The sequence below is a fragment of the Rhipicephalus sanguineus genome, chromosome 10, assembly GCF_013339695.2.
Source record: "Rhipicephalus sanguineus isolate Rsan-2018 chromosome 10, BIME_Rsan_1.4, whole genome shotgun sequence".
Classification (NCBI taxonomy): domain Eukaryota; kingdom Metazoa; phylum Arthropoda; class Arachnida; order Ixodida; family Ixodidae; genus Rhipicephalus; species Rhipicephalus sanguineus.
In genome coordinates this window covers 129,866,138-129,890,066 of record NC_051185.1, presented here as the reverse complement: position 1 = coordinate 129,890,066, position 23,929 = coordinate 129,866,138, and the positions used below count along the sequence as shown (strand labels likewise).

The window sequence follows — 23,929 nt, the reverse complement described above, 5'->3', positions numbered from 1 at the left end:
TTATTTCGTGCGATAGCGGTTACGAACATCGGCGGCGGCGGTGGACAACTACGGTGCCAAAAATGGCCGGTGAAACGATCTCATAACAGCTTTCGCTGTAAAAGGTACTGCGCGTGTCACACACCGAGTTAGCGAATCTCCCTAACAAGATTCTACTCATGCAAGGGAAACCCTACATGCTTACCTCAAACATTGACATTATCCACAGTTTCGTAAACAGAGCAGCGGAAACTCTATGAACAGGAATTACTGAGTGCCCGTGCTACACACTTCGTCAGGTTTCACAGTATTGGAGCTGTTTTTTGCTTGTTTTAGAGTACAATTCTGCGGGGCAAATTTGTTATTTATTTATTTATTATTATTATTAGGGGAGCGAAACAATATGTTGGTATATTTTCATAGCATGAACACATTCTTTGAGGCAAAAAAAACTACCGTAAAATGCCGAGCAAGCGCTCCCCCATGCGGCGAAGGATAATTCGACCAGATTTAGGAGGGAGGTGCTTGCTCGGTCCCAAACCGAAATTCAAGATGGCGGCCGGAGAGCCACTATAAATAAAAAAAAAAGATGGCTGATCCCTCTGTCATAGGAATCGGGACAACATGAAAGTGAAACATGTTGTCACCGATGTAGTTGGTTGTTTATAGTGCGTTGGTATATGAGAGCTTGTACCATGTCTGCTGTTGTTCGGCAGATATAGCACCGCTTGATGTGAACGCCCTCACGTTAACGCCTAGTGGCACATCTCCGTACCGACGACTAACGCCCAAGATCAAGATTTAACCATTGCGGTAGCTGAAATTGTCATTATATACCCGGACACCGCATATGGTGAATCCCGTGCAAAGATGGCATCAACAAGCGCATAGTAAACACTGATACTCGATATGCATTCCTTCAAAGCGTCGTGAAACGCGAAGAGGAACGCTACGCGCGTCGTGTCATCCCTCTAGCCTGGCCGTTAATTCTCACAGGGCGAGCGCGGAACGCGGTGCGAGAGCCAGGCAAGCGTCGGAGAGCTACTTTTCGATATGGAAGGATGCTATGAGTGGCTAAAAGCACCACCTTGCGGTGTGTTAAAGCGCTGGTTAAAGCGTTGACAAAGTTACACTTCTGTTGCAAACGCGCCGAATGGGACGGTTGTAGCAACGGCGCGTCTTTTTTTTTTTCGAGCCTGGTTGCACACGTCACCGCCCCATTATAAAGAGGACACTCTATCCAAGAGCACTGTGAGAGGAAAGTGTGAAAGATAAAGGTCTTCTGGTGGTACATCGTTGACACCGGAGAGCCTGGTGTGCAGCGCACTTTCCTCCGAACCATCTATACTCCATCTCAGAAGTACCTTGCAGCACTGTGGAAGCTGAAGGGCTTCTTAGCCAATGGGAAACACGAAAGCCCCTCAAGATCTATTCATCCGTGTTGCGTCGTCTGCAGGGCGTCTCTTTGGCGTCGGCTCACCTGCTTTTTCGGTACTTGCCCTCCACAGTTGACATAGGTTGTTTTCACGCCAGAAAATGTAAATAAGTAAATAAATAAGGCTAATAACTCCCCTCACCCCTATCTACACGTAGTGTGGCTATTTTAACGTTACGTATATTACAGCATTCGTGAAGCGTGCATTATTATATCTTCCAACTAAAGTCACTAAGGCTCAGTTATGGTACTGCCGAAAGTAGCTTGATACTGACAACCCGACAGCTCAATATTTAGTTCCCGTTACAGTTTGTGGGTGCTTGGTAAGTCGAGCAATAAGTAAATAAACAAAACATGCTTTTCAACGTAAAATCGTGCTGCAATGTTTATTGCGTAACTGGTAAAGAAAATGTTACGGGAAAGTTTTTCAACTTTTATATGTCACTGCCATTCGAAGTGTTCATCGTCCATACTGTCCTCCTCCTCCTCAATTGTGTCCTCCCCTAAATTGACTACGACTGCTTGTTGGTTGCCTACTATTTCGTCAATGATGTGGTTCATTTGCTTCATCTTGTAGAACTCATTGTTGGGCTAGTTGGTGCATTGCATCAAGGAATTATACCAGCCGAAAACAGACGAACACAGGAAACGGTGAAGGAGACGGGAAAGCGGCTAGACTACCAACTCTTTTAATCACCAAAGCGAGGCTCAAATATATTATACTCATGCGGTCACATGGTCATATCACTGTCGCTCTTTACATCAACCGAACTAACCATATAGGCATAACACAAAACATGGCATGCTATTACTGTGTGTCATATTCGCATCCTCCTTTCCTTCTTGAGATTACAAAAAAGATTGCAGGAAATCTTCCATTCTGCGCAATGCCACAGAGCTATCACTACAACATGCTTCGCCTTTCATCGCAATGTGAAAGGCCTCAAGTATTTCACGTGCCATTTTCTCATGACAGGAAACGGTGAAAGTCACCGTTTCCTGTGTTCGTCTGTTTTCGGCTGGTGTAATTCCTTGATGCTTCATCTTCTCTTCTTCCTCAACCACATGTTTAACATAGGTCTTCCACTTCTGCGGACTTACTTGTGCTATAGCCTCTGCAACATGTTTCTTCAGCGCTTCCATTTTAATTGCCCGGTTCGCAGAAGCCACAAAATGCTTCATATTACTCCACACCAGCTCTATGGGATTGAGCTGACAGTGATACGGCGGTAGCCTTAAAATGAGGTGTCCGGCTGCAGCAGCAATACAGTCAACACGATATGAGTTGCCATCTACTTTCACAGTCTGAATAAGCTTCATCAGCTCTGCCTTTACCATATTGTCACTCCACGGAAACCCCTTTTCTGAAAGCCACGCCTGCATTTTCCTTTTGAGGTTACTCATGCGGAGGACCTTTTCTTGCCTCACGGAGTGATATGGCGCATTGTCAAGGACAATCGCGCTGTTTGGAGGAAGGCGTGGTAGTAGAGTTTCTTCAAACCATTTTTCATAGTGGGGGCTGTCCATCCCTTCGTGATAGTCTCCTGTGCCCTTTTTCGCTTGATATATTTCTCCGGCACCTTGCACAAAGCCATTCTCGTTTCCGCAGCGCATCACGATCAATCGGGCTCCCTTGCGCTCGGGTTCTGCAGGCCAACTGAAAGTCCAGCCTTTTTTGCTTGTTCCGCAGTTTTGACACTCTCGTCAACCCAACCTTATCTGTTGTGTGCCCTACGTTAACCCATGTTTCATCAGTGTAGAAAATTGGCTGTCCTTGCCGCCGCAATTCTTCTATTTGCCATAAGTACTTGCGTCGGCACTGAACTATGTGAGTTGCCTCAATAAGGAGGGCGTTGCGAGACCGTTTCTTAAACCGAGAACCTATCTTCCTCAGCATGCGATGCATTGATGCAGGTGAAAGTGAAGGCAGAGTTTCATCCTCGTTGAAGTGAGAGGAAAGCTTTCGCAGAGTTTCATCCTCGTTGAAGTGAGAGGAAAGCTTTTGCACCGTGGGGATTTCATTCCTCTCGAAGTGATCATGCACTACTTGTCGCAACACGCTCAAGTCAAAATCGCCGAGTTTCTTCCTCCGTTCGCGTTCTCTGGCGCCACGCAAGAACCTCTTCGGGGATGCAACCTCGCCGTTTCTTCGATGTTCAGAAATCTATTTGTATACGGAGCGTTCGCTGGCGTTTGTGAGGCACACGGTTCTTTTTATGACAGCGTTCATACTTGTGCTTTCACCAAGTTCTTTTTTCACCACACCAAACACGTTAAGCACCACTAACCTTGCTTCTTTTGAAAAATAGTTGATCTTTGTACTGAAGTGCTCTGCAGATTCATTTGACGCACCTTCAGCGGCCATCGCGCATTGTTCTTGAGCGGAAGAGCAAATTGTCGGTGCAGCAAACAATTTTAGGCATTCAGGGCGTCTCTCATCGTGGACGCATCACCAGCGCTAATGTTGTGGTGGCATCTGCTATGTTTACATCGAACCAATTTTACGGTTTGGCACCACCTTGGTAGTCCTAGCAGCATGTAAGCAAAGGAGCGATCTAAATAATACCAACAAAATATACCTGATGCCTTGCCCTCGGCGTTAGATGAGACTAAGCGATGACAGGTTATACCACTTATTTTTTGCTGCCTGGGTTGAGAGCCAGTAAAAAGCACGAATTCGGATGGAAGTGGATGGTCTGGGCTGTATGGGGGCTGCCATGTTGCTGTACGTCATCACGGTTAGGGAGGTTATTACGATTACCAACTGGTAATTGCTACAATAATTCAGAATTTACGAAGTACATGCCTAACATACTTCGTATCGCTGTAACGCGTCATGCAAGAAGCACAGCTAAAGCCCTTGTATGTGATTAATAATGAAACAGTTATGCCCGGAACTATGTTATATGCTGTGCAAGAGTACTGCCTGTATACTCCTCTTAGTTTCGGCAGTGCTGCAAGGTAATTGTGAGATGGAGTATAGTGCATTAGGTATGCCATACCCGGTGAACAATGACCGGCCACATGACAACGAAATTTCATAAACTTCATTCGATACGCATTCAGTGTACTCATTCTAGCAGTTCTTTTTACACAAGCGATGGTCGTCTTGAAAAAAAAGTGGTCGCAGGGGAGAAGGGGTAGGGGGGGGGGCTCTTGCTCGGTCATTGGCGCTTATTTCAGATCTCCCGAGAAAGGGCGATGGGCCTTGCTTGGCATTTTACAGTAAGTCAGTTTGTCAGTGACACGGCGGGCAGCATGCACCTGCGAGTTGTTTCCCGAACTGTATGTGTTTTATATAAATGTCAAAATGAGGGCCAGATAGCAAAAATCTTTTAAAACAGGGTTGTAGCGATCTGAAGTAGGAGCCATCAGACAGTCTCTCTGATGCTTTGTGACACCAGTAACAGTTTATTTATTTGCTTATTATTTATTTAGCCATACTGTTAGCCCTCTGTTGAGGGTTGCTACAGGGAGAACACAATGAATAAGGTTTCACATACACATACATTTAGCAATGGCTAACAAGTGAACACACAGTAAGTCCTGTGATTGAGGTCAACCAGTACTCCCATTCCAGAGGACATTTTCGCTGTTACATGGCAGAGTCGTCCTTTCACTTCTGGATTGGTTCAAGGTGTACTTACAGCTCGAACAGGACGATGGAGTGCAAGAACTGATCACAAGCTTTCAAGTGGGCTCAGAATCTCAGCGCAGAAGTTTTGTTCAGTATCCCTTTATTTTTAAACTCAATATGTGCTCATACACAAGGTTTTGATATTGAAAAAGTAGCGAAATATGCATATGAACTTCACTTGAACATTTTGGTAAGGAGAGGAATTAATACACATGATCAAAGCCTCGGTGTACGATTTCTTCGCCTGTATCTTTGCTTACAAGCATGCCCTCAAGGGACTGCTTCTCACTTAATGTTGGCTTTGCCAATTTTGATGTGCTTGTAGACTGTATACTCTTGCGTTTTGTAGAAAAGAAACGTTTCTGTGGCTCAATTTTTTTGTTTGCGTGCTCACTTGAAGGTTGCAGAGAGCTTTGATTACTGCTGAGCTTATTCATGGCTTCTTCTAGGAGGGGATTTAGCCAGGACGTGAACTCTTCATTTACAGGTGTTTCTTGCAGTTTCTCACGGAGTGCATCCAGCAGCAGCAGGGAACGCTTGGAACCATTGCATGTTCCCTGCAGTCGTATAGCTTGTAATGCGGTGAGTTTGCCTGTCAAGTTTTCCTCAACTTCTTGGCTATTTTCCACCTGCAAAAGAAAGCAAGATCACACCCCACTGCACTTTAATGGATGCAGGTGACGCCAGTAGGACAGTAAATAGGAAATACTGTGCAGTCCAAGATTGCACAAGCTCGTACTGGTTTCATGTGCTGTCAGCATTTTTCATTTCTTATATACTCAGAAAAAGGTAACTGTCATATGACATCACCTCCATAGTGAAACCAAAGAGTTTGCCAAAAACTGAAAAAAGTAAAATGAAAGAACTGAAGAACATTATATGGCTAATATACAAGAGATGTCCCAGCAGTTGCATTAATGTTGCATGCTTTTGTGCATGTTAGGAATATAATGTTATCAAGGCTTGACATATCTAAAGTTATTGTAGTGTTTGTAGTGCAGTAAAGCTATCTACACTGTATTGGAAACATTGTTGTAGCAAGGAATCCTTACATGGGATGTCGTTCTATTCTTGAAAAACCTTTGACAGGGACTGGAATGTTCTTGAAAACCCTTGAATTTTGACCTTCAGAGCTTATGCAAACCCTTTGGTTGAACTTGTGTTCATTACTCTGCTGTCTTAAAGAGGCAGACCTAATAATGCTATCCAATGTTGCAGGGTCATAAAGGTGCAGAAATGATGTATAAGTTATCCTTACTGACGTATCATGTAAGGTAGCATCTCTTGTTGTAAACAGGCTGCCATTTATTACTTTTAATCAGAAGAACCTCTGCATGCTGCCTTTGCCCCATTTTTAAAGTTCATGTTACTATGTCAACATTAAGAGTGCAGACCACAGTGATATCATAGCTGCACCAAGAGGTGAAACCTGCTACATCCTGCTCCATTTTGGTAAAGATCACATATCTTGCACCGAGCATATGTGAAGATGTTGTTTTTGCAGTCTTTCAGAGCAAAAGAAGACTGCAAGTGCCAGAGATCCATATTTATATTACCACTGTAATTTCGAGTGTTCATGGGAGAGATAGGCGAGTGTTATGTAGTTCAAAGTCGCTACCACTCCAAATGATTTCATCCCGCCCATAGTAACAGTTCTCTGTTAGAGTATTCTGCGAGGTTACGTTAAGTTTAATAAAATAGTTTCTAGTTGTTGTGGATCAAGTTAGAGAAAAGTAATAATTAGTACAAGTAAAAGTGTTCATGGGATGACAGTCTTTCTTGACTGATTTTGCTATTTACAGTGAGCAGTGCATCTATGTAAAACAGACCATTTCACTTTACTTAGTTTGTTTAAAGAACTTGTATAGTACCGTTCTAATATACTTCCAGAAGATTTCATCCAGGGCACTTAAGTTTTAACTTAATGCCATCAGTGGGCAGACTACCAACTATTCCATGTGCTGCACTGGGCTGTGGGATTTTGCTGAAAAAGCACTGTATCCCGGTTTCCCAGTATATCTCGTTTGGGCTTCTCAACCATGGCAACAGTTGATCTTAAAAAGCTTGCTCAAAAGTAAATATGCACCCTCATATTACCGCAAATTTCGTGGAGCACATATTAGGTTTCAGGCACAGAGGACCAGCTGCTAAACCCTTGATGCAAAACAAACGAACATTAAGAAATGAAGACATAAACAAAAGGCACACAGGACAGGCGCTCGATTCCTGTGTGCCTCTTGTTTATGTACCCGTTTCTTAGTGCTGGTTTGTTTTGCATCAAGTATGAATCAACTTGGCCAAACACATGTCTTGCTAAAATACTAAACCCAGTTTGTTATTAGCCGCCCGTTAACGAGGATCCTAATGATTCTGTCCATAAAGCACGACAGCAGGAGCTTTCCCATGCAACGAATGCCTAGGCTGTACTGAAAGTACAAACATAATCCAAATAGTTCTTTTGGATAGTGAGTAGAATGCATGAAAAATTTAAACAGAATATGCTTCTAGTGCTGTAACTAAAGCATCAAGGAAAACCATATTCATTTACAAATATGAAGTGAATTCCTGAGAAATATCAGGTGGTCCGCAGTCACGGGACTAAAGAAACTTAGTTGTGTCCACAGAAAAACAAAGAGCGCTAACCTAATTTCGTCTTTAGGAGTATTCTAAATAAATATTCATGCGTGTGTGCTTAAAGCAATTTCGTTAGATATGTATTTATGTCTTCATGTTGAGACAGAAATATTTGCGTTCGAAAATGTGTGACAGGTAACTGCTTCAAGAGGCTAATTTGCCGCTCTAAAGTGAGGTTTTAGCTGCTCCTGAAGCTGCGCAGAGATAGCTTCGGTCAATCACATCACTGAGATTACAACTGTATATAAGAAAAGAACAAGGCAAAGTAAGCTGGCATTGAGTTTTTGTCAGCTGAGTTTCGATACTGGATCTTAAGAGATACATTATGAAGCATGCCGCCTATACAGTCTGATGCTGCCACTAATGGTAGTTCACTGTTTTTAGAGGGTTGCTTAAAAAAAACAAGAACGAAAGCATCAAAATTCGACTCAAAAGACATGCCTGTTCCTATAAACAGTGTTTATTTCACTTATTTTTTATCACATCGCTAGATATTTGAAGGATTGTGAGTGCACGGCAGCTGCACGTCAGCGTGTGCATTGACAGCCGTGACGTTAAGTGTGCTGGCGGCGGAACTAGCAGCAATAGAAATGAGCAACTGGCTGGCAGCTGCAGTGCACTTTCCTGCCCTGCTGCTTCCCTTTCTGCACCTCTTTTGTAGCGTTAGCTACACTTGCCTAGCCTGAGCCGATTTCGCGTGGGACATCATGAGCCGTGCTGCGCATGCGCGAAGATCAGTGCGGAGCCGGCATCTCATGCGCTCTCCACCACTGCCGCGCGCGGCTCGCCGCTGCTGGTGGCGGAAAGCGGGAGGAGTGGCGTCGCAGCCGGCCAGACAGACTGACGCCAGCACGCGCGACTCGCCGCTGCTGCTCTGTGCATTCGAGAGGGGTGACGTCGTAGCCATGGCGCGCGCAGCTATTCGCCTTCCCTTTGCAGTCGCCGTCTGACAGTGTGCTGGTGCCGCTTGATAGTGCCTCTGACTGGCGTTTGCATGGTGGTTAACGCCATGGAGAAGGAGAGCGCAAATGCTGCTCAACGGCGCAGAAGAGCCAAGAAGCTTATGTCAACGGATCCTGAAGTAGTTGCCTGGCAATTAGCGCTTCAGCGTACGAAGAATGAAAAGAGGAACGCTAAACGTACTGCGGAGACACTGGAGGAAAGGGAGGAACGTCTAGCAAAGCGGCGTCGCCAGGTGCCACATAATACGTATACCGTGTGTGTGTCATTGAAGCAGGAAAGCTCAGAATAATCAGCTGAACCTTTGCTAACGCCACGTATATCCTGGCATAGCCGAGCTAAGCCACTGCAAATTTTTTTTGCATTCCACTCTCCCTCTACCACAAAGGCATTGAAAGACGTGCCCTACCTGGGAGCATTGTTCGTGGCTGGTACCGATTGTACTGGTTCTGGGAACCGTAGTAGGTACAGGGTAGGTTGAGAGACGTGGGCAATAGCTATTGATGTTGATGGGTAAGCAATTATGCAGCGAGCATGGTTGGAACACCACTTTTCAGAAAGCTTAACGTCACCTCCTCTAGTTCATGGACGCGATAGTTTGTGAAAAAAGCATTAAAGGGACAATAAAGGGAAAAACAATTTTTCTCCTTTAGTAAATTACTCTTTCACGATACCAAAAACACTGTGCTTGCTAAGTGAAAAAAACATGCAAAAAGAAAATGGGGGTGGTGGCGCCACATTGATGTTCCCGCACCAAACGCCGTGACATCATAGATTTTAACAGCGTCTACTACGCCCTAAGTAGTTCCTTATCAATGAAAATGAAGTGTATTGTCATCTGAGGGGGCCATAGACTTAAAATATCAAGTTTCATGAAATTTCGTTGAGGCAACCACACGAAAATAAGAATACGATTTGAAATTCGTAACCTCACACACGGTGATTTCAGCGTGTCTTTTCTTGTGTCTGTTCGTTCTCGTCTCTACGCGCTGTTTTCCCCTCGGTGTGAAATTCAAAAATGAAACATTGACCGTAATTTTCTCTTCTCTTATAGACTTACGATGACATTAGAGTCCTCATAGTATAATTTATTAATCTAAACCGATTCATTATTTCACTTTAGTGTCCCTTTAAACTCATTGTTTTTCATTAGTTTCTGTGTGAAGGCAGTTGTGCCAACCAATCTGAGCTTCTAAGCTTTCAATTTGGCAAAAAATCTCGGTGGCAAAAGTTTTTGTTGAGTGTCCATTTAGTTTAAATACTGAAAATATAGTAGTCCTGAAAAAACGCACATGAACGGAAATTGTACTTAATATTGTGACGTGATTGGGACAGTGAAGAAGGCGGCGGTCAGAATTGTAAATGTAGAACAATTTGTTGGGCAAACTTGTGCCTAGTAAAAACAGAAAACTCAAAGTACAGACAATACTCGCCGTACAGTGATTGTAGCCCGTTATACTTGATGACACGGGCCGGGGTGTTTTTTTTTCTCCATGCGTATTCCATGCTAAAAGGGTCAAAACCACTCTTCAGATGTTTGATAAGTTCGTATTCAGCCACCACAATTACTTGCCTTGCCCCCTAGTACCATAGCCAGTATAATGTCACCCTGTTCTGCCTTCAATAACAGATAACAGCTGCTATATCCTTTTTTTTTATGATTGGTTTTTTAATGCATGGAAATTATCTTGAAAAGCTTAGCAGGGATAATGGAGTAGAGCAACGTGACCAAACCTATGCAACAGATATCAAAAGTCTAATGTTATATGAACTATGGCATGACAAATGCCCTGTGGCAGATATTAACTAATAACTCCACCTTGATGATGTGTCTGATCTTGCCGCTGTCTGCATTTATGAAAAAAGGCATTTGACAGAGCCTAAGTAGGAACAAGACGGCAAGTTGGGCCCTTTGGTTGGGATTCATCTTGAACTCGGTTACAGCGCAACACTAGACAAGGACAAAACGAAGGATACGAACAACACGGCACTGTGTTGTTCGTATGCTTCTTTTCGTCTTTGTCTAGTGTTGCGCTGTAACCGAGTTCAAGATGAACCCTAAGTATGAATGCAGAAGAGCACATTCATTTAGTCCTCATTTGTGTCTTCCCTGTTGGTCATAACACCACAGCATTTGTTTGTTTGACATTGGTTCGAATGTAACAGGCAGTTTCAAGGCTGCTTTGCGGGCTTCTATTTCGCACATGTGTTAGAACATCTAGTACCGCAAAAAAAGTGGATGACTCTAACAATGCCCCCTAGATGAACTGGCACACCGTGCTTTAACTTTAAAGGCATCCCAGACATTACCAACAGCTAATAGTGTATTGGTCCTAATTCTCACTCCAAGTATCCAATAAATAATTTGCCACTTTGTATGCCATGTTTTGCTACATCTTAACTGCAAGTTGGGTCTTCTGTCACTGAAATATTTTTGAGAAGAATGAAGTAAACATACCTGAAATGAAGGCTGTGCAGTGTTGTGGTCACTGGCAGAGTCAAGCTCCTTACTTGCAGTCACAGCATGTATATGCTTGCACAGGTTGCGCCTGAGGGTATTATCGATGCACGAGCATGTTACATTATGTGCACAAACCTTGCACACTGCACAGGAAAGGGGGCAGGTTTCTTCGCATAGTCCATTTCCTTTTTGAATAACTACATATTGAATGCCAGGTGTTGTCTGTGACACAACAGTCCATTCTTGAATCCCAGTGCTTTCTACATCGTCTGCAGAAATTTTTTCTGCCATCCTGTGTTTTGCTGCTGCAGCTTTTTGAAAAGAAGTTCTTGCATTTTTTGAATTCTTGATGAGTCGGTCAAAAATTTTATCTCGAGTCAACTTCAGTAGCACTGAAATCAGTCTGTCAACCCTTTTGTTGTGTTTGCCGTCCAGATAACAGTATTTTATAACCCTGTGCAAGGCTTCCAATCTCATATTTGTGTTGATTCCTGCTCCTTGCCTGTAGCAGGCTGCCCAGGCTTCGGTTCGCTGTGCATAATGTTCTGTAAAATACTTTTTAAATCGAATCAGTCCATTTGCATCAGTTTCTTCTTCTTTGCACCAGTGATAAAATGCATTCATTAATACGTGAAACTTTTCCTTTGTTTGGGCATCCATTAGTGTTCTCAGTGCCTGCAAAGGAGAATGCAGACAGTTAGTGAGAAGAGCGGTCATGTTTTTGATTTTATTTTGAATGGTAGCTTGTTGAAACTGCTTTAGGTAAAGGGCCCTGTGTTACACCTGGCACCAAGGTGAAGCTTGATCATTGTGATCGTCATTCTCCTAGCTCTACTGTGGAAGCTTGCTTGTCCTAGCTAAATTTGTAGAATACTGCACATGTAATGCAGAAGTTGTAAATTGGGTTTCCGCAGTTTACAGTTTTTTGTTGGCTACCAGGATAGCTTCTATTTCATGTTGTTTTGGGAAAGTGGGCCATGTTAAATATTGGAAACATCAATGCTTTGTTAAAAACACTGGGCAGCCAAATTTTTGTGTCCGACCTTTATGCTTTAATGAGCTTATCTATGGGATTATTCAGAAGTCAACTTGTAGATGTTCAAATTTAGTGTACAATTAATAGTAACATCTCTTCAACAAGCCCACTTAAGACCATATGAAAGTATTGCTACACTGTGTTGAAGTGCCATAACATCACGTGCACTTGAGTTTCAGTGACGTCGAGAGCACGTATCTTGAATCAGGACACCTGCCTTTCTGTCTACCATAGGACACTTACAATAAGACAACACATGACACAGCTGCCTTCCGAGCCCAGCACCAGCTGTACCAGCTTGACCAACCTGGTCTTGTAGCGCTCTCCCGAAGTGAGACACTAATTCCTTATAACGTTAGGCGAGCATTTTCAAGTAGTGTCAGTATTGCTCATAATTGATGACATTAGCATTGATTGTATGATAAGTGCAAGCATTTACAATTCAATTTTGGCATTATCAGACAGAGAGCTACAAATTAAAGTATAAAAGTCACAAACAAAATTTGGGCTATCGGGGGTCCTTTAAGAGAAGTCTAAAAGCATAGCAGTAGCGGCCAATGTGCTTCGCATTGGCCTTCTACTGTGGTGAGCATGTTTGAGGCCCCCTTATACGTTTGTACACCAGTGAACAGGTTTGCTCTCGTGGTTCAACCTACATGCATGCAGGAAGTATAATGCAAACACACAGCGTTGCTTTGGCAGCTGCTGTGCACATGATGCTTGATTGGTGCCAAGAAATGGCTGAACTAAGCAATGTAACAATAATGGATTGTGTAACACTAAAAGACAAGAAGGGAATGATGTCCATTATGGAGGAAATGGCAGTAGGTGACATTTTAGTTGAATTTAAGGTGGGGTGAAACTTCCTTTGGTCACAAAGTTCGACTTTGGGATTTTGTAAGCATCTGATAGAAAATTTCTTCCATCTTTCAGAAAAGTTATCACACTTGGGCACTCACGCATTCAAAATTAATTTTTTGTTCTTTTTCTTCTGCATGTTGACAGGAAATGAGGGTGTACCCCTATGTGATCTCTGCATTTTTCTCAAAACAACATTTTTGGAGGTTTGTGTACCTTTTTTCAGGTACTGTAGGGCATAAGCACACGAAAATTCTCACATATGTTACTTAATGGTATTTTCCTTACATGGTTCTAGAATAAGTTGTCTAGGTGCATTTGTTTTTTTAGTATAAAAAAAAACATTCATTAGTGACAATTTTCATACATCGATAGACATAAAAATCCATAACAAATCTAGTTTTTGTTAGCAACAACTTGTAGGTTTGGGCGAGTCGATTCATGATGCGAAAAGTTTTTGTCGTGCTCTCACAATTTTAGTTCCACGTTTGCAAAGCGTTGGTAGCTACCTTTGTGCAAAATTGCAATGCTCTGCAGATAGCAGATCTTAATAAAAAGGTACATATGTAGAAAATTTAAAAACTACACACAATTGAAACTAATTTTGAGCTCCATTGCCACCTGCGTCAACCTTTACAATACCTTGCAAATTCTATAGCCATAGCTTTTATTACCTCTGCTGTACAGCCAAATTTTGAAACTCACTTTCAAAGTCTCACCACACCTTAAGAAACCATGTAATACATGATGTAGATAACAATTGTCTGTTAGAGTTCAAGGATGAGTGAAAAGGTAAATGCAGTTGAGTATGGCATAGATTATGTGGTGTGATGAAATTTGGAAACTTCTGGGAATAAAATGGGCTTTCCTGGTGCTATGCAGATATTGCTGGGTGATTCCACGTAAAATCGAACAAACGATGGCTGGTCGACCTCTCAAATTTATTTCAAAATTTTATATATTATTGCCTGATGATTGGAAAGAAGAGATCCGCAATTTGTTTTGCCGCCAAAAATTTTTTCGAACCACAGGAAATCAGCAATGACGAAGAGGTGGAGTGGAGCGCTCATCCGCTCTGCTGTTTTGGCCAACTTTCGTTATGAATTGCACAAAATATATTAAAGTTAGGTAGCTGAAATTTGTTTACCTAAATATATGCATGTTTTTGCTTCTGCCCAGGTATTTTTGTTTTTATATGTAGTGTAGATGTTTTTATAAAAAACCTCAAAAATGATCCAATCGGCAAAATTTTCTTTACTTTGAAGGTTTTTATCTCAAAAAAGCCTTGTAGCAGAGGTACAAAAATTCTGCATTACGTTCTTCGCATGCGTATCTACCTTACTGCCAAATCTTGTATTTATATAACTTTTCAGTAAAGAGATATGATCGGGCTAAGTTCAAGAAAACACCGAACAATGGAAACTTCTGACGACAATTAAAAAAAAACCCCATTTTTTAAATTTCTTAAACTTTGTCCACTTATAGTCCTCCACATCAGCTTTCACAATCATTAAAAACATGTTGCATAATGTCGTTGCACTAATAGTTACGGCCTCTCCAATGAGACCCTTAGGCAAGGATGGGCAATTCCGACTTCTTGCCCAGCAAGTGTATAAAATGCAGGCAGGATTGAATTTCTTTTTATTAAAAGGTCAGCAGGTACCTAAAAAAGGGTCGCCGGCACTGAAGACGTTAATTTTGAAATTATTTGGTCACTGCAGCGGCCACGAGCGCGGAGCTACCGAGTAGGCGCGCGCACCCGAGGTGCTCGTTGTAAGAGACGGCGCAGTGAGAGCTCGTTCTCGCGTCCTCAGACCGATTGAGTTCGAAACAGCAACACCTCTCGGGTGACTTGAACGCACGTGCACTGGAGCTTCGCTATTCTATCCGCCCTCTGTTCGCATCTCAGCTAGGCGCTGATAACACGGCGGAGACGGAAGCAAGATGAAAACTCTATAAGGGAGCTACGAGCGCTCGCTTCACGCAATTTGCTGCCACAGAAACTGCGCTGCGCCAGTTGCGATCAGTGGAAAGCATGAACGTGGCGCTCCAGTGGCAAAGCAAAATATGGATTGTCAAAGGAAAGAAAAGCAAAACTATCGGTAACCGGATGCGCTTGTCTATATTAGATGTCGGCAGCAGACGGCGTGAACTGGCCGCGCATTCGGTGCGCTGTTCACACTTCATTCGGCGCGGATACTTCTTGTGCTTTGCTCTTACTCTACTCCTCCTGTGCGTCTCATGACGAGAAAGTATAGCTCTGAATGAGTCTATTGTGGAGACTACCTTTGGAAGCACAAGAAGCTTAAAGGAGTACTGACACGAATTTTAAAAAATTTCGGATTGTTGCTCTAAATAAAAATACTGGTGTCGAGAAACCTAAAACGACTATTGTGGTGCCTGGGAATGCATCCTATATATTTTAATTAGCGACACCTTAAAAAGACACTTTCGGTTTCGATATCGAGGGGGTGGCTTCTCAGTGTCGTTTCATAGCAGTGTGACGTCACGGAGATACAGAAATTCGCGACGTACTAGCGGGAAATCCGTCATCTGCTCGTGGTGCAATAGACAATGATGAGTGAATTGTCGTCCAGTGACCCTGACAGTGATTTCTACGATTTGGGCTGCATGCAGGACGCAGAACTCGCGAACTCGGAGGAACTGTCTTGACTTGTCGGGATAATGTCCTTGCTGTGTGGCTGGCTTGCAAATGCTCAGCGACAAAAACTTCAAAGTCAAGTTAAAATAATTTGTACGTGTTCTCCGACTCTAGTGTGTGGACAGCGTGGACACTGCATACCAACGAAGCAAAAAATGTCCCTTTTGCGATGTCTCAAAATCGTGTCAGTACTCCTTTAATTATTGCAAAGAAGCCAAAATTTCGCAGAGTTACCGACCTAGACAAAAATGCTTTGAAGGAACGTTTAACGCCCGAAAGATCAGTGACTGTCAGTGAGACGGACTACTTGTGCTATGCGTGCTTTTGCTACCACTGCAATGAAAGATCTTCACGGAACGCACAATTTAACGATGACATTCTTATGCCCCCTGAAAAAGAAATCGACGCAATTAACCAGACCACTGCGACTACCGGTGCACGTGCGTTCAAGTCACCCGAAAGGTGTTGCTGTTTCGAACTCAATCGGTCTGAGGACGCGAAAACGAGCTCTCACTGCACCGTCTCTTACAACGAGCATCTCAGGTGCTTGCGCGTCTGCTCGATAGCCCCACACTCGTGGCCGCTGCAGTGACCACATATTTTCAAAATTAACGTCTTCAGTACAGGCGACACCTTTTTAGGTACCTGCTGGCCTTTTAATAAAAAGAAATTCAATCCTGCCTGCATTTTATACACTTGCTGGGCAAGAAGTCGGAATTGCCCATCCTTGCCTAAGGGTCTCATTGGAGAGGCCGTAACTATTAGTGCAACGACATTATGCAACATGTTTTTAATGATTGTGAAAGCTGATGTGGAGGACTATAAGTGGACAAAGTTTAAGAAATTTAAAAAATGGGGTTTTTTTTTAATTGTCGTCAGAAGTTTCCATTGTTCGGTGTTTTCTTGAACTTAGCCCGATCATATCTCTTTACTGAAAAGTTATATAAATACAAGATTTGGCAGTTTGGTAGATAAGCATGTGAAGAACGTAATGCAGAATTTTTGTACCTCTGCTACAAGGCTTTTTTGAGATAAAAACCTTCAAAGTAAAGAAAATTTTGCCGATTGGGCCATTTTTGAGGTTTTTTTATAAAAACATCTACACTACACATAAAAACAAAAAATACCTGGGCAGAAGCAAAAACATGCATATATTTAGGTAAACAAATTTCAGCTACCTAACTTTAATATACTTTGTGCAATTCATAACGAAAGTTGGCCAAAACAGCAGAGCGGATGAGCGCTCCACTCCACCTCTTCGTCATTACTGATTTCCTGTGGTTCGAAAAAATTTTTGGCGGCAAAACAAATTGCGCATCTCTTCTTTCCACTCATCAGGCAATAATATATAAAATTTTGAAATAAATTTGAGAGGTCGACCAGCCATCGTTTGTTCGATCTTACGTGGAATCACCCTGCTTAATGTGGCCTTCTTCCTGCAATTGACAAAATTTATGCTGATAATAATGACAGCATTTAAAGGAGTGATCATGTTGAGTAAAACGGTATTTTAAAAAGTTGGGGCTGCTACGCATTAGTGGTGAGAAGACTGAAGGAAGAGTGGAGCTGGTGGCATTCCCCGCCTCCTCACTCTTACTTCCATTTCCCACCCCTTGTTACACTATACTATAGATACAGCTATGCTATATTTCACCCTCTCCCCTCCTTCTTTTCCTCGCATCACTCCTCGTCACCCCTTGATGTACTGTACTATACGTGGCTATGCTATGCTTCCTTTGTCTCTCTATTTTTCTCTTTCTGCCATGCTCTCTGTTTTTTCTCTCTCTCTCTCTTTTTTGCTTCTTCCTGTCTCTCTCTCTGTACTCGAGCTGAGTTATTGCATCCAATGCTGGACGAACCGGCGCGTTCTCACCCTCACTTCCCTTTCCCAACCCCTTGCTATGCTTACTATAGAAGGCTGTGCTATGCTTTTCTAGTGTGCCTGGATAGCCTAGTAGTTAAGACGTTTGCTTTCTGATCGTGGGTACGCGGGGTCAAATCCTGCCTCACCAAGAAGTTCTCTTTTTTTCTTGCTGTCTTTGTTTTGTTTTCTCTCTCTCTCTCTCTCTGTACTTGTTCTCTCGCCCTTCAGGGTTATTGCATCCCACACCAAACATGGCGTATGTGTTCTGGGAGTGAAGCAGAAGATGGAAGAAGGTGTGAAGTGAGCGCGTGCCGGTTCATGATGATGATAATTTCTGTCTCCAACTAACGGGGATTTTTCGAGCTTAAACAGCTTCGCTGTGAAAATGGTCATGCTTTCTATTGGCATACTCACCTTGTATGTGAATGCTTGGAGCTCCTTGTCCTTGATGTGCTGTCTTATGTTCTGCCGCCAGTTCTTATCAATATGCCAAGCACAAAGAAGCCTCTTCTCGACGTTGCCCATGATTGCCTGCCAGGCATTGTAAAAGCTTGGGGCATCATCGCTCATAAACACCCTGGCTGTCACTTCTCCGTGTTTCTGCCGCACTGATTTGAAGAAGGTTTCCATTGCCTTTTGATCTACCTTGTTAGTAATGCAGAATGCTACTGGGAAGCCCACACCAAACTCATCAACACAGAGTAGGGTCACAAGTTGGAAGTCAAAACCTGCAAAGTAAATAATGAAAATAAGCTTTTCTTTAGTCTTTTAGTATCAGGTAATTTATTGAATGAAATTAAATATATATGTATGGTTCAGTGTAACTGGTTTCAGCTGAAAAGGGTGTGAGAATATAACACATGGGTACTTCTAAAAGGTGTTCTGCACCCCAAATTACGCATTATTTTTATTGGCTGCTTGCTATGGGTCTTGACTGCTGTGGCACTAGTGAAAGCAGGGAGGGGGAAGTGTCAATCCACCTAAAACTGTCCTAAAACATAGCATCACCTAAACATCACCTAAAACATAGCAATCCACCTAAAACTGTCCAGAGAGACCGCAATAGCACTCATCTCTATTTACATAAGGGTAAGAGAAATGTGATACATACCTGTAGTTCCATGTGTTCCATCTATGCAGATGCGATCGCTGCCCAAGCTGGCAAGTAGGTCACGTTGGGGCTCAGTCATTATTACAATCATGAAATCATTGATGTCAAGAAGTTCACTTTCATTTCTTGAAAGGATGTCTGGCTTGTCTAGCCACCCTTGATGCTTAAAGAACAGGACAGGATTGTCCAGCTCATTTTCCATGTGCTTCACCCAGAGCAGCACACTTGCATGATCGTCCATGTGTAGTCGCTCACTGTTTTTAATCTTGTAATCTCTCAGTATATTATAAAGGTCTTGTTTCGTTGTGAGATGGATGCGTTTCCTTGTACCGTCCATGTTGTCCCTTATACCATCAAGGACAGCGTCCACGGTCACACCTTCACGGAGCTTAGCTGAATGTGATAAAGAGAAAACAATATTTGTGTTACAGTCAGGAAATAAAATTTAAAAAAATATTTTGCTTTTACAGGTTAGTGTGGGCAGCACATATTTTAATACTAGCATTTCTTTTGTGAAGTAATGTACATGATGAAATTGCTAGCAAGTCTGCAGTTCTTAACTCACAGGATCCTGTTCAGTAACTCAGTGCAATATAATTGGATATTTCAGGGTAAACTATATGTATTTTAGGAAAACACTGTTAGAGGGTGAAGTGTGTTACCCTTACCAGCAATTGCAGCCTTCTCGGTGTTTGACAGTAAAGTGTGGCACATGTTGAAGTCATGCCCTCTGTGTGTTTTTTGAAAGACCACATTGATCCCTCTTTTACCCTCCGTTGCAGTGATGGCTGCAAAACAGACATGGCCACATTTCACTGAGCCTTGCGACTTCAGCTGTCGTTGTTGTTTGCCTGAGGGAGAAATTGTGTCACCTCATAAGCATGCGTTCCAGGGAGGTATGTTGACAAGAACACAGTTAGTAACAACGTACACGAAATCTCTCTGGTTCTTGATAAAGATGTCCAGGTTGATATGTTATTTCTTGACTTCTGTAAGGCTTTCAATCAGGTGTCACATTCCAACCTATTGCATAAACTTTTTAAACTAATTGGCCTTCCGGATTACTTAAGTGGATTGCACCATACTTGATCAACAGAGAACAATTTGTAGATATTAATGGTTGCCATTCTTGAGTGCTTCCTGCGAGCTCTGGTGTGCCGAAAGACAGTGTATTAGGGCCCTTGTTTTTAGTTTATATTAATGTTTTAACGGAGGATATTTCATTACCAGTATCGGTAAAGCTATTCGCAGATGACTGTATTATATTTAAAGAAATAGCTTCTACTAGTGACCAAGATTTGCTTCAACAAACAATTTATAACATAAATTCTTGGTGTCATTCTTGGGATATGCAGTTAAATGTGCAGAAAACAGTTTCACTAAGAATCACTAGAAAAAAGGCCCCAAGAATATTTGAGTACCATTCCAGCAGCATTCCCATTCAAACTGTTGACAGTTACAAGTACCTCGTAGTCACTTTTGCTGACAAATTAACATAGACTAAACATAAATTGGAAATATGCACGAAGACATTTTAGAAGTTGTGCTTCTTACGTAGAAGGCTACATCATGCTTCTCCTCAAGTGTGCTTGCTCACTGTGAACGCATATGTGCGATCTAAATTAGAATACACATCACAAATTTGGGACCCACATACTTTAAAGGGACACTAAAGAGAAACAATGAATCTGCCTAGATCGATAAATTGTGCTCTGAGAACTCTAACGTCGTTAATTTCGTCATCATAGGTTGATTAATAGAGGAGAAAATCAAGTTCAAAGTATCGTTTTTAAATTTCGCACCGAAATCTCCCCGCGTGACGTCACGTATCCCAAAGTGTATTTATCATATTTTGGCGCCATTGGCTCAAAAAAGTTATCCCAAACTTGGTATGTTAAGTGTATGGCCCCCTCAGAGGACAATGTACTTCATTTTTACCGATTAGGAACTACGTTGTCCCTAGTAGGCGCCGTCAAAACATGTGACATCACGGCGAATGGTGCAGAAACTTCTAGGTGGCGTCGCCACCCACATTTTGTTTTTGCGCGTTTTCTCGCTTACTAAGCGTCTTCTGGCAGCAAGCGTGGTGTTTTTGATATCGTGAAAGAGCACTTTACTAATACGAGAAAAATCGTTTTGCTCTTTAGTGTCCCTTTAAAAGACACTAATCAGCTTGAAATAATTCAGCACTAGGCCACTAGATTTATTTTTAATAAATATAAGAGAACAGATTCCCCAAGTGCACTCATGACCCAAAAGAAAATATTCTCTTTATATTCCAGGAAAAAATTTAATCGCATAAATTTTCTTTATAATGTAATGCCTGGCAACTCGAATATAACTGATTTGCCATACCTTTGTCCTGTTACAACTCTGCAAACAAGACACACTAGACCTCATTCATTGCAACCAATTTTCGCAAAAACTAAAGCACTTAAAAATAGTTTTTTCCCCAGAACTATAAAGGACTGGAATACACTTCCAGATACAGTAATAATGTCACCAAATTTCGTTCAGTCTCTGGAAGAGCATATTTTTTGTTATATTTGAGGTTTCTTTCCTGCTGATGCTGTGTTTCATTTTGCTATATAAGAGTGTTATTAATTCTTATTCAATTATTGCCTTTTGTTGATGTTGTAGTTTAACCTTTATTGTATTATATAATACCACACTGCTATCAATTAGTTCTTGATTGCACCATTGCATGTATTAAGCTATCCTTGTATTTTTTTTTCATTTGTACTGCCGCTCCTGGTTGGGCCAAATTGGCCTGGAGTATATTTCAAATAAATAAATAAAAAATGCTAGTAATTTGTCATGGCATCTCACCCTTTTTTCCTTCAAGCTGTTCTGATGGAAAAGTTAGGTTTTTATTAAATAACGAAGTACTGAATCTTTGAAAGGGTCTGTGCAAGTGCTTTTTTTTTGGCTGAGGGAAATATGCATAAAGTCTCACGTCTTATAGTCCCCTAAAAATTATTAGCCAAGACCTAATAGGAGGAGACCTTTAAAAATTGTAGTTTTACAGAACGCCCTGCCTACTTTCTCCTTTCTTATCTTTCCATGGCACTCTTTGGTAACCAACTAAGCTTGTCATCTAGCATACGTGCCTAAGATTGACAAACCAGCTGTGACTTGGTAAGTTGAACATATTAAGAACAGCCACTTCTCCATTTGCTAGAAGATTGGAGGGATGTACTGTAGCTGAGAAGTAATCGATGCTCATGAACAATTGCCCAGCAATTGGCATCTGTGTTCTGTCACGTTTTTTTCAACTATCAACACAGGTTGATAACCGAAAAGGAGAGGTGGCCTTAAAGGTACGAGGAACAACAACAAGGCGAAATGATTGAAAGGTCTCTAGAATCAACCTTAGAAGTTTTGTTTTGAAATATTATTAGGAAACACTAATAGTATTTCCTTAGTCTATGCTGTGGAGTGATATTAGTCTTGCGAGTTTCTGGCCACACTATGTTAAGCATAATGCCAAATTTCACCTTTTTAATTTGGATTCAGTAAAGGGCACTGTGCTGTAATTACGGTTACTCTCTTTGCAGCTAACCCTAAAAAAACCATGCTGTGAGAAAGTTAAAAAGGATCAGTTGCTGGGGGCAAGTCTCTAAATAAAGGAGCTCTAAAATAACAATTGTAGTGCCCTCGTTTGGGCGGCGCGCAAACGGTAGAGTGTGCGAGCGCAAGAGAGGAAAACAAAGACAGCATTTGGCTGTGAAACATGAAGCCACAGCTCACGTTGCCCGCTGGCGTCGATTCTGGTTCAGCTGTCTCTTTCCTTCGCTCCTGTGGCATACGCCTACAAGTGGGCGGCACGGATATGGGGACGCTACACAATTACAGACAAGAAAGTGGCAACAGGTCCACTTAAAGCTGAAGGTTTACAGCAAAAACGAGATAATATACAAAAAGTAGAGGGCCTCTCTGTGCAAGGTGCTACATAGGCCAGATTGGCTTAATCACCGCATTGATCATCAAGAATCACTGAAGGAGCAGTGATACTCTAAATTGGCTCTGCACTGCTGTGGGTGCACTGCTGTGGGTGCACAAATCTGTAGCCAAGCCTTCAGTGGCATTACACAAGGCAGAAGTAGGTCATAAGGAAGATCACCTTAAAGCGCAACTTTGTTGATTTGTTGAGGTCAGTGAATCTTAGTGAAATTAACTGGGGATGTTCCCCTGAACATTTTCATCATTTGTGCAAAGCAACAGCAACCGTTGCATAGTTTTTGTTTTGTACCATGACAATGTGTAAAATGTAGCTCTTTCTGAACACACTTTTTCTGTCACTAAACTTCTATATTTATGAGCCATTAATGGCCCATAATCGTCCACATTAACTGTAGAATGTAGGTAATGCACCATGACCTTGATGCATTATTTGTGCAGGAGTACCCATTTTAAGGCTTGAATTGACTGGTAGACTCATTTTTGGACAGCCAGTGTCATCATCCTGTTGCGCTGCTCTATACTGCCAATGCTTCCGTCTGCATCACAGTAAAAAAAACCTCTGAATGGTAAAAAATGTTGAGAGCTCCATAGCAGCACAAATGGTTCGAAAGCTGTTTCTAGTGAGCTTCATGGTGATGAGAACAATGTAAAAATTCTATTTTCCTGAAAAATTATTTTGAAGTTGCCGTTCAAAAATGTTATATGAGGTACATTACTTATTGATATGAAACATGGTACAGCATGCAACACTAATTCATTTTTTCACTCGGGGACAGCGCAGCACACGAGGACAAAAGAGAAGGAAACGGACAACACGGCGCTGACTCGCAACTCAATTGCGAGTCAGCGCCGTGTTGTCCGTTTCCTTCTCTTTTGTCCTCGTGTGTTGCGCTGTCCCCGAGTGAAAAAATGAATCCCAACCAACTGGTCCAACTTACCGTTTTGCTGCAACACTAATGCTGCTGTTTCTTCTTGTGCTCTTAAAAACCTACTTAAAAGTACTTTATCCTCGAAATCCATGAACAATGCATAAGACACGAAATAGAAAAATCTTGTTTTTATAATAAATAACCCTTCTACAATGCCAAAAACGCTACTTCCACTCGAGAATTCTGCACGAGCCAGAAAAGGTGGCAGATTAGATGTGGGTACTGATTTTCTGGGTTATGAATATTTGTCTTATCACTGTATTTTATCTGTATTTTTCACAAAAATTCAAGCATATGTAATTTAACTTGCATGTCTTATAGCCATAGGTGGCAAACTCACTCGTGAGTCAACTCACAGACTCAGATCAGGCCGTGAGTCTGAGTGAGTCCAGCTGAGTAA

The 23,929-nt window shown here is 42.1% G+C and overlaps 1 protein-coding gene across 1 annotated transcript; it reads right to left on the bottom strand.

The window, feature by feature from the left end:
- Positions 1-1,855: 1,855 nt before the first annotated feature.
- Positions 1,856-19,351, bottom strand: LOC119406737 (uncharacterized). The gene is made up of 5 exons (XM_049420196.1): positions 19,306-19,351; positions 18,638-19,030; positions 17,941-18,254; positions 5,537-5,680; positions 1,856-2,005 (listed from the first exon to the last, which is right to left on the bottom strand). Exons 1-5 carry the CDS (start codon positions 19,349-19,351, stop codon positions 1,856-1,858), a joined length of 1,047 nt encoding a protein of 348 aa, XP_049276153.1.
- Positions 19,352-23,929: the final 4,578 nt, after the last annotated feature.

Bases quoted from the DNA above. Each gene is read 5' to 3' on its own strand.
- LOC119406737 (XM_049420196.1), bottom strand. From the start codon at position 19,351: ATGTGCCACACTTTACTGTCAAACACCGAGAAGGCTGCAATTGCTG. The intron at 5,681-17,940 runs GTGAGTATGCCA...TTTCTTTTGCAG, and splicing joins TCCAAGCATTCACATACAAG to GTGGAAAATAGCCAAGAAGT. The intron at 2,006-5,536 runs GTAAATGAAGAG...TGCACCAACTAG, and splicing joins AGAAACTGCAAGAAACACCT to CCCAACAATGAGTTCTACAA.